This window comes from Olea europaea, unplaced genomic scaffold (genome assembly GCF_002742605.1).
Source record: "Olea europaea var. sylvestris unplaced genomic scaffold, O_europaea_v1 scaffold810, whole genome shotgun sequence".
Taxonomy (NCBI): Eukaryota; Viridiplantae; Streptophyta; class Magnoliopsida; order Lamiales; family Oleaceae; genus Olea; species Olea europaea.
The window spans coordinates 249,363-260,758 of NW_019266538.1; the positions used below are offsets into that span (position 1 = coordinate 249,363).

Here is an 11,396-nt window from a genome sequence, read left to right on the forward strand (position 1 = left end):
CATCCACTCTCTAAGAACCAGGCACCTTCTTCTTTTCTTATCTTTCTCCTACATTATTTTTGGTGATTTTTCGTATTTATGTTTTGATGTCTGAGAGTAATTCAGACTATCATAAATGAAGTATTCAATAATTAGAAAATGTAACAAGGAGGCTAGTTCTGCAAGCTCCAATCTAATGTCAACCATGCAATAAATCTTTTTCATATCTCAAGCCTCCTACTCATCTTTGAGTCCCATGGGAAAAAGGAGTGTTTTGGATGACTTAATTTAGCACAAGTTTTCATATCACTCCAAAACCCTCATTCTTTGTTAGACTTGACTTATGAACTTTGTAATAGCACAAATGCTGCATGGCTGTACCGTCGACTTTGAACTCTACTTCTTTCTTATCTTTCTCCAAGCATTTTTTGGAGATTTGTTTTATTTATTTTGCAATGTCAGCGAGCTATTTAGACTATCATAAGAAATGGAAGAGCTTGAATTTTTTTTGGTTCTGTATCAATATTTAAGGTTTAAAGCAACTATGAATAAATTTTTTAGCATTTCTTGACTTTTTAGGGACAATTTATAGCAATGGAGTTGCAACATTCTCTGGAAGGAAATTTGCATTTTTGCTAGGTTTGTAAATGTTAATAATTAAATCTGAAAGTTTGGTTGGATGTAGTGAATTCATCAAATGCATTTCTTGTCGTCATTTAGAACACGACGTGAATGAGTACACCCACTAATTGAGAGCCTCGTACCTCTAATTTTTTCTTGTCGTTACCCTACATTTTTTTTTTGGGTGATTCCTGTGTTTAATTACATGTCTACTAGCAATTCACACTAACTTAATCGAAGTATATAACAATCATAAATGTAATAAGGAGGCCAATGCAAGCCCCAATCAAATGTCAGACATGTTGAAGGCCGTATTGATTACTGTATAGGGCATGTGATGAGTTTTGTGTGGAGGAACAAGCACTTGCGTATATAGAACACTTGGATGGTCGGCGTTCGAAGAAATTGACGTAACTTTTGCTTACGAGTCCGTTTTGGGCCCATAACCCCATTCCGAAAAGCTCACAACGATTCTGGATGAACTTACCGCTTTGTCTTGATGTATGATGGATTTTGGCCGTTTGAATTCGTTTACTGGATCAAAACGGTATTTAAAGTTTCTTAGTTTATTTTCAGTATTTGTTATTCTGGCTTTATAGCCCAGCCCATTAAGGGACTGCTGCGCAGTAGATTATCTGTTCTTTTCATATTTAAAACTTTAAAACGTCTCATAGGGTTTTTGGGGGTTGTTCATGGAATAAGAAAACGTTTGTTTCTTGAGTTCAATCCATTTGAGTTGCTAGTATCATGTGATTGTAGATTCGATCTACATCAGCATGGAGTTGGAAGGCATTGCACTCACAGGGGTTGCCCTTATGCGGCAAGAGGTAAAATGGGATTTTGTATTTGTCATGGGGGAGGCAAAAGGTGCAAGATTGAAAATTGCACTAAGAATGCTGGGGGTATTTCTGCTCTACGCATATCCCTTGTAGACGGCCGTTGTTGCATATATCCTTGGTAATCAAAGGGTACTCAAGGGAGTGCAATGTTCTGTAAAGCTCATTTTTGGGGTGCACAAAAAGTGCAGAAAGGAGCACTCCATTCTGTTAAGGCCTTGGCAGGAGCAAAAGATATCAATTTAAAAGGTGCACAAAGATCGAGCATGTGGGAACTATACTTTGTGTTAGTCATGGTGGTGGCAATAGATGCACCGAACTTGAGTGTACCAAGAGTGCAAGAGGGTGCACCAATTATTGTGTTCGTCATGGTGGTGGAAAAGGTGCAAGCTCGAAGGATGTATGAACAAGGTAGGACTGATTTTTACCAAGCATGCGGTGAAGGAAAACAATGCACTTGGGGGCATTTAGGTTCGGAGTTCTCCCTATTTTGTAATATGCAATCAAATCAAATCTAATGTAACAAGTTTTATAACTTTCCTCTATAGGTATTTTTTTTTTTTGAAAAACATTCACTGCTGGCCTCAAATATTCCACTAGTACTAAATCCATACATTCAGTATGATTTCGATAAGGTAAATACAATTTTTATGAAAATAAACGACTTTGAGATAAATGATAATGAGTCTTGAAGAACATTGCATAATCGTACTTAATTTTATTTGTAATAGGATGTGTAAGATTCGTCACAAAAAATTACAGGACCTGTAACATTTTCAATTATTGAATTATTTGTAAGGCAAACATAAAATACAATCTGTTAGTATTATGAAGTCTAGAAACTATTATGAAAGATTTTTAAGCATGTTGCAATCTCACGTGGAATCAACAAATGCAGCATTTAATCCTCGTGTAATCTTTGATTAAGAAATCGTGTCGGAATTTCGTATCTTGGTTTCTTAGTACACAAAAGGGGGATTGAACTTGATAAAAATAAAGCGAAGGTCATTTTAGAGGTCAAACCACCTAGCAATAAAAAAGAATTGCAAAGATTTCTAGGCCAAGTAAACTTTTTAAAATGCTTTATTTCTAACTGTGCAGGGCGAACTAAAACTTTTTCCCCGCTTTTAAAGTTGAAAAATCAGGACGAATTCGTCTGGAAAGAGGAGCATCTAAAGGCTTTTGAAAGCCTAAAAACATATTTATCAAGTCCACCAGTGTTGGTGTCACTAATCCAAGGACGACCAATGAAAGTGTATGTATCGGCTGAAGAAGAATCAATAGCTGGAATGGTCGCGCAGAAGGACTAATTTGATGAAGAAAGGGCGATTTACTACTCGAGTAAACGGTTAACAAAATGTGAATGCAATTATTCTGCCATTGAAAAATTATGTCTTGCATTGTATTTCACATGTACAAAATTAAGGGCTTATTTATGGCCCGTAACCGTTCCAAAATGCTCACTCTTTCTTAGATTTGACAAATGAAATTTGTAATGGAAGAAGTGTTCTACCATTCCATCGACTTTCGGCTCTTCTTCTTTCTTATATTTCCCTTTTTTGGTGATTTCTTGTATTTATATTGCAACGTCAGCAAGCAATTCAAACTATCATAAGATATGGAAGAGATCGATTTATTTATTTTTGGTTATGTAAAAATGGTTAAGTTTTAATGCAATTTGAGATTAATGTAAGAGGATTTTTATTTTTATTTTTTCAAAGCAATTTTGGATAAAATTTTTAGCATTTCTTGACTTTTTAAGCTGTTCAAAACTTATAAAAAATGGAGGGCTAACAATCTCTGGAAGGAAATTTGCATTTACAATAAGTTGGTAAAATGTAATTATCATATCCGAAAGTTTGATTGGACCCAGTGAATGCATTCAATGCATTTTTTTGTTGTTATTTTAATACTGGGTGTGTATAAGTACGTTCACTTTCTAAGAGACTTGCACCTCTACTTCTTTGTTATCTGCATTTTTTGGGGTGAATTCTTGTATTTGTTTTGCGATATTCACGAGCAATTTAGACTATCATAATAGAAGTGTTCAACATTTAGAAAATGTTGCAAGGAGGCCAAGTCCAGAATTGACCCAGATGACCTTAGGGTACTCAAATGTTTTAAATTGGAAGTCTACTTGTGAGCATGGAACAATATTGCCCGTGATCCAAAGAAAGGGCGAGAACGATTGAAATTCATTGCATACAAGATGAAGATGCAATAGATTGGAGGACAGAGATTAAAAGGTTCCTTAAAGAACCTAATAAAGGAGATAGTAGAAAAATGAAGTTGCGTTTGCTAAATTATACACTGATAGATGAAGAATTGTTTAAGAAATGCTCTGATGGTATATTGCTAAAATGTGTAAATTTGCAAGAAGCCAGGATGATCATGACTTAAGTGCACGAAGGGATATGTGAAGCTCATCAAGTTGGCCAAATGATAAGATGGTTAATTATTAGGAATGGATATTTTTGGCCAAAGATGGGAGAATCATGCGTTCAAACAAATGAAATTTGTAAATGCACTAATGCTGCACTACAGACTTTTGGCTTTACTTCTTTCTTATATTTTCCATGCATTTTTTGTATTTATTTTGCAATGTCTCCGAGCAATTCAGACTATCATAGAAATGGAGGAGCTTGAACTTTTTTTTTCAGTATTTAAGGTTTAATACAATTTGAGATTAATGTTGATAAATTTTATTTTTACAGCAATTTTAGATAAATTCTTTTAGCATTTATTGACTTTTTAGGCGGTACAAAATTTATGCAAATGGAGTAACAACATCCTCTAGAAGGAAATTTGTATTTACTCTAAGTTGGTAAAAGATGATAATTATATCCGAATGTTTGATTGAACGTAGTGAATGCATTCAATACATTTCTTGATGTTATTTAATAATAGGTGTGTATAAGTACAATCACTTTCAGAGAGCCAGACACCTCTTCATTTTTCTTATCTTTCACCTACATCATATTTGGTAATTTCTTGTATTTATTTTTCAAGGGCTGTGAGCAATTCAGACTATCATAATAGAAGTATTCAATAATTAGGAAGTGTTACAAGGAGGCCAGTTTTGCAAGCTCCAATCAAATGTCGACTATGCGATAAATTTTTTTTGATATCCCAAGCCTCCTACTCCTCTTTGAATCCATGGGGAAAAGGAGCATTTTAGATTATTATTTAGCATAACTCTTCTATCATTCCAAAACGCTCACTCTTTGTTAGAGTTGACGTATGAAACTTGTAATCGCACAAGTGTTGCACCATCGACTTATAACTCTACTTCTTTCTTGTCTTTCCCCTACATTTTTTTTGAGATTTCTTGTATTTATTTTGTAATGTCAGCGAGCTATTCAGACTATCATAAGAAAGGGTAGAGCTTGAATTTAGTTATTTATTTATTTTATTGGGGGGGTTCTGTTTCGATATTTAATGTTTAACGCAATTTGAGATGAATGTTTAAGAATTTTGTTTTCAAAGCAATTTTGGATAAATTTTTTTACCATTTCTTGACTTTTTATGGGGTTCAAAATTTATAGAAATGGATTTAAAACACTCTCTAGAAGGAAATTTGCATTTTCTTCAAGTTTGTAAAAGGAGATAATTAAATCTGAAAGTTTGATTGAACATAATCAATGCATTAAGTTCATTTCTTGTTGTCATTTAAAACTGAATGTGAAGAAGTACACTCACTATATGAGAGAATCGCACCTCTACTTTTCTCTTATCGTTCTGCAACTTTTTTTTTTTTTTTTTTTTTTTTTTTTTTTTTTTTTTTTACATGTGAGGAACTACTGAATTCAATCCCTTGCTACCGTTACTCTTCAATTTTTCGTTGAGATCATCCCCCCCTTTTTTTTTTTTTTTGTTTTGCCAATTTTTTTTTTTTTTTTTTTTTTGATTTCTTGTATTTATTGACATGTGAGGAACTACTGAATTCAATCCCTTGCTACCGTTACTCTTCAATTTTTCGTTGAGATCTATCCTCTGCAAGCAATTCACACCATCTAAATAGAAGTATTCAACAATCATAAAATGTTACAAGGAGGCCAAGCCTGCAAGTCCCAATATTCATACTTGAGGAGGGAGTGACAAAAACAAACATAAAGAATAGAAATATGAAAGCTTCTGCATGTTTTGGGGGTATTCTTTAGTTTAAAATTTAGAACTTTATTTGGGAAAAGTTCTAGGGAACAGGGTTATACTCACTTTTGACAGTTGAATACGCTCAATGGCAGTCATAAGGGACTGCTGATAGAGTTCAGCTTCAAGAATAGATTTGATTTTCACCACATCACATTTATACAACCTACAGGAGAAACAAATAAAATATATCACTGTTTCTGACAGAATATGGAAATTAATCCTCAAAACAGCTGAGTAAAGGCTTTTATATGTTCGTGCATCTCTTTTTGGGAAGAACAAAAAATAATTGGTGAACCAAATAAAACATGAGCCGAGCATTTTTGGACCTATTATTTCCTGGGCCTCGTGATGTTTTAGATTGAGTTTATCAAGTTTATCAGCAAGAGCCTAACGGTATTGTATGTCAAATGCATATCCGAATCCTTTTTTTTTTTTTTGGTAACTGGGCCGAATTGTAAAATATAATCAGACGACATGAATCATCAGCCTAATGATTTTTAAAGTACTTCTTAAAGACTATAAATGTGTCATCTTTCTCTAATAGTTTAAGCTTTTAGATAAAAAGTTTCAACATAATATTGGAGAAAGCAAGGTCCTCAAATCCAGCTGCCACCCATGTATTGTGAGCATTTCAGGCATGCACCCTCAACGTGACAGCATCACCGTGAAGGAGTGTTACGAAGACTGAATTTAATTATATAAATAAGTTTCTCCTCCCTAATAGCTTAAACTTTTAGATGAGTCAGTTCAACAATCAAACTTGACCGCAACTTCCGAAGTAAAATTGCAACCAACCTAGATTTGCTCATTTGAGGAGGAAGTAAGTAAAATTACTGTATAGCGCATACAGGTGGTAGGCGTTGCGCTCACGAGGGTTGCCCTCGTGACATGCAGAAAGAGGGAAGAAGGGATTTTGTATTCGTCATGGGGGCGGCAATAAGTGCAAGATTGAAAATTGCACTAAGAATGCTGAGGGCATTTCTGGTCTCTGCATACCCCATGGAGGTGGCCGTTGATGCCAATATCCTTGGTAGTCAAGGGAGTACAATGATCTGTAAAGCTCGCAGTGGTGCACAGAAGTTGCACGTTTTTGGGGTGCACGAAAATTGCAGAAGGAAGCACTTCATTCTGTAAAAGGCTATGGCTGGGGCAAAGGATGTCAATTTAAAGGGTGCACAGAGAGTGAGCATGTGGGAACTTAACTTAAGTGTATTAAGACTGCAAGAGGGCGAGCCAACTATTGTGTTCAGCATGGTGGTGGAAAAAGGTGCAAGCTGGAAGGATGGACGAAGAGTGCACAAGGTAGAACTGATTTTTGTAAAGCACATGCTAGAGACTCGCACCTCTACTTCTTTCTTATCTTTTCCCTGCAGTTTTTTGGTGATTTCTTCAATTTATTTTGTGATGTCTGCAAGCAATTCATACTATCATGGTAGAAATATTCGACAATAAGAAAATGTTACAAGGAGGCCACGCATGCAAGCCCCAATGAAACGTCACCTGTCCAATAATTTGTTCTTTTTTCATTTCTAAAGGCTCCTACTACGCTTTGAGTTCCACGGGGAAGAAAGAATGTTTTGGTTGACTTTATTTAGCAGAAGTGTTCTATCATTCCAAGATGGTAACTCTTTGTTAAAGCTTACGAATGAAATCTGTAATAGCACTAATGTTGCACCATTGAAGTTTGGTTATACTTCTTTCTTATGTTTCCCCAACATTTTTTTTGTGATTTCCCGTGTTTATTTTGCAATATTTGCAAGCAATTCAGATATCAAAAGAAATGGAAGAGCTTGAATTTTTTTGGTTCTCTATCAATAAATAAGGTTTAGTGCAATTTGAGATTAATGTTTTGAGGAATTCTGTTAAAGCAATTTTAGATTGATGTTTGTTGTTGACGTAAAAAAATGCTAAGCACAGTTTTGAGCCAACTTTTTAGGGAAAGAAAACTTTTTATTGATAGAGAAGAGTACAAATGTGCTGTTGCTCTTGTTTATGGGAGTGGATTGTTTTCGATGGGCCTCCCCCCTTTTGGATGGACCATCCCTTTCAATTTATAGAGAGAATTAGGTCTAGTTCTCTTGGAATTTATGTCTTCTCAATTAGATCCATCATAAAGTCGAGCTTAGTTTGTGTGCCGCCGATCTCATTTTTGATTGGCTAATTAGGTCGACTCCGATCAAATCGTAATTATTCCCTCTTTATCAGAAAATCACGACCTACTTCAAGATAAATAGTTATAGGGGTTAATTGGTGGTTTTGGGCGGTGTTGACGTCACTTCTTCCAAGTGTGTATGACTGATTGGGTGAATTGACAAGGTGTAAGGAATATGCAATCTTATCTTTGGTGAAATTATGGCGGCCACAAGACCGAGCTGACCTCACAAACCCAACCTTGTATGTGGACGAGATAGATGCTAAATACATTTTAATTGAGATAGGAGATTGATGGTCAATTTGTCATTTCTTGTATTTTTTTTTTTTTTATGTCTGCGAGCAACTAAGACTACTATGTTGGGTGGTTTTTAGTCTTCTCAATCCCAAAAGCTAATTCAAAAGGTGAGACTTTTCCTCACATTATAAATTGGCCACGAGTCCCTTCCACAACCCATGTGGGATAACCTCAACAATATTTCCCTCACACATCGGGCTCTGGGTGGGAGCAAACTTGTATCTCCTGTGAGCCGTTGGATTGAGACTTGTTGATAACTTGGGGAGCTTTGACATCAGTGTTGGGTGGTGTTGGGCCTTCTTAAGACCAAAAGTTAGCTCAAAATGTGAGGCTCTCCCTCACACTTATAAAGTGACCGCCAGCCTCTTCAACAACCGATGTGAGATAATCTCAACATACCATAATAGAAGTATTCAACAATCTGAAAATGTTACAAGGAGGCCAAGTCTGCAAGCCCCAATTAAATTTCAACTGTGTGGTAAACTTTCTTTTTTGGATATCTCAAGTCTTCTGCTCTACTTTGAGTCCCATGGGGAAGAAGGTTGGTTTTTGCTGACTCTATTTATCAGAAGTGCTCTATCAGTCCAAAATGCTCGCTCTTTGTCATAGCTCATGAACTAAATTTGTGATAGCACTAATGCTGCACCATAACCACTAGACCTGGCAGGTTATAATTTTGTTCCAACACCATTACAAAACTCCATGCAGTCGCAAGAGGTGGCCTTAATGAGGTATCCATCACAATCATCAGCCATAAGATATGATACATTTTGTTTAATGGCCAAACCGACAACTGACTTTTTGGGAGCACTCAGACATCAGAGGGGTCTTTCGACCACGGGCTGGAAGTTCTAGTTCCTTTGTGCAGATATGGCTGCACAAAGCTACACATTCGGCAATTGAAACATCCCATCAAAGAGACAAGAATGCTCAAACATAATGAAGCTGGTTACAATATTAACTATTATAATTGAGATTTATTTATCTTGATGGAATCAAATTGTTTAATTTTGATTAAAGTGCGCTTTTTCCTTTTACTTACTATTTATAATTAAATATATTGTCCCTCAAATCTGTAAATGACTACAAACATGTTCTCATTTATGTGGGTTTGTCATGTCATGTGAGCATACTTTTTCTTCTTCATTTCAAGTCAACTTCTCCTCTGTATGAACTTTGTTTCAACTGTTTTCACTTTTATATTCACTGAACAGTTTTGTGTTTATATGTTAGGAATTATGGTTTTGCTCAGAAGCTAGAATCATTTTTTCGTAGATAAATCATTGATGCATAAATTTGTAGAAAGGCTTTGATTTTTGTTTGAACTAATGATTTCACTATTATATTTCATTTTTCCAGTATAAAAATTAAAAATTAATGATGCTAGAAGTAAAACAGCTGAAGGAATCAACAAACATTTTATCATCATATGACGACCATATGTAGAAATTGTACTTCTATTTAGGGGCAAGCAAATGTTCTGCCAGAGTACTTTATTGTGGTTTTTTAAAGTAAACTGCATATCAGTGTTGGTGGCTCTTGCTTTGGAAAAACAGAGGCTTGGTTTCTAATTTCAAAATTTCCATGAACTGAAGTGGACTTGGTCTGATGGGATGTTTCACTATAGGTGTTCTAAATAGAATCGAATATCGGAAAATTTTTCATGTAGTTCCATAGTTTATTGGTAATGACACTTATTTTTGCTGTTGCCTTGAATCTCTTTTAATACCATTTTATGAGGCAGTTTAAAAGGCCAGATGCAAATTATAATCTTGTAGGACCATTGATGCTTGAGTACTCTGTTAGATGTGAATGTCCTCAATGAATGAATTATGAATAGTAATCCCGTAAAAATGATAATGCAAAAAAAGTTTGAAGAAATAGCTTTTATACTTGAAGTAAACTTGAAGACAATGAGCAATTATAACAAGCTGTGTAGATAGTCTGACACCCATTAAGCCTTTTTCGCCTCTTCAAAATAGTTTGTTACCTCTTGATGGTCAGATATGCATACTGTAATGATCAGGGCCTGTGACCAAACAATCGATTCCTGGGGATGCTACAGAAGGTTGTGAAGGGTAAGATGGGCTTAGACTTTCTCAAAGTAGACAATACATAAGATATAACGGTTTGGGCACATCTCCTTTTCCAGATGACTCGAACTAAATAATTAAATGCACCGATTCCACTACTTTCTTCTCTTGATGGAACTGGGTTTGCCGTCTCAAGCTTTAATATGAAGATATTAAGTTCCATTAGAGAGAAAGGATTCTGATATGTTTTGTTTATCTTAGAGGGAAATTTGTCTGGCCCTAATATTAGTTATGATGGTTGAGGGTAGAAACATGGAAATCAAAAGGTTAGATTTGGCATTATAGTTTCTGTAGAGCATTTCAAGAAATTTGGTTTCAATCTATTCTACTAATTCAAAAGCAAACTCAAATGAAGGTTTACTTTTTTCTACATATTCTTAATACATAATAATAATCTAAAGTGTCTCTTTCGGGTGAAATAAATACATTACAATGATGTCCATTCTGCCATTCATGCAAGGAATCCAAGTCTCTCTCCATTTTTCTTTGCTAGTCGAATTAGTCCTTGCCTTTGTTTAGAATCTGCTCCTATTGATTTGCAAAACTCAGTGATTACCTACACATTTCAATGCAGATGAAAGTGTTAGCATACTCGAACTTTGAACAAGCATGGAGAAATTAAAGATACTTGGTCGACGCCTCATCATCATCTTTGTTTATAATCTTGTGAAGTATAATGTACAATCATTAACAGAAGTACCTGCGAGTGTAAAGCAATGGCTTTGCCTCTGAGCTGATTGAACCTCTTCTTGCCTATAATGTTCCTTGTGATCACAACAAGTGGAGCAAAAAGACCCTTTCCCTCATTAACATTTTTCATCATAGGCATTGATCGGATGGGCCGTGCAACCCGAAAGTTGGTCGGCGGCGCCGCCACGGCTTCACCGGCAATGGAAGTTCCCCAACTTCCATGGAAAGAAGAAGAAAGACCCCCTTTGAATCCAGTAGCAGAAATTGAAGTAGCCATTGGAACCACAAGAAGTAGATACTGAGGAAATCCTTTTGTGTTTGAAGAAAATGTTAGAATTTGTGTTAAAAGATTTGATTTTCTTGTCTTTTGTGGAGTATTGAAGAGTGGTATGAGGAGGCATGTTGAGAGCCACACATCACTTGGTTGGCTTTGGATTTTTCATGTGATTTTTCTCAACACGTAATGTTAGTTCAAATTTATATATGGGTCACCGTGTTCACACGTGATTTTGTGAAATATTGACGGCATACATTAGAGAATAAATTAAAAATTTTATTTAGCTCATGTTTGGGCAT

At 35.6% G+C, this 11,396-nt stretch overlaps 1 protein-coding gene across 1 annotated transcript; it reads right to left on the reverse strand.

The window, feature by feature from the left end:
• Positions 1-10,428: 10,428 nt before the first annotated feature.
• On the reverse strand, positions 10,429-11,258 carry LOC111391666 (protein PROTON GRADIENT REGULATION 5, chloroplastic-like). Its single transcript, XM_023016918.1, has 2 exons — positions 10,831-11,258; positions 10,429-10,686 (listed from the first exon to the last, which is right to left on the reverse strand). The coding sequence occupies exons 1-2, from the start codon at positions 11,095-11,097 to the stop codon at positions 10,582-10,584; spliced, it is 372 nt and encodes a 123-aa protein (XP_022872686.1). The 5' UTR covers positions 11,098-11,258; the 3' UTR covers positions 10,429-10,581.
• Positions 11,259-11,396: the final 138 nt, after the last annotated feature.

Bases quoted from the DNA above. Each gene is read 5' to 3' on its own strand.
- LOC111391666 (XM_023016918.1), bottom strand. From the start codon at position 11,097: ATGGCTACTTCAATTTCTGCTACTGGATTCAAAGGGGGTCTTTCTTCT. The intron at 10,687-10,830 runs GTACTTCTGTTA...TGAAATGTGTAG, and splicing joins CCATTGCTTTACACTCGCAG to GTAATCACTGAGTTTTGCAA.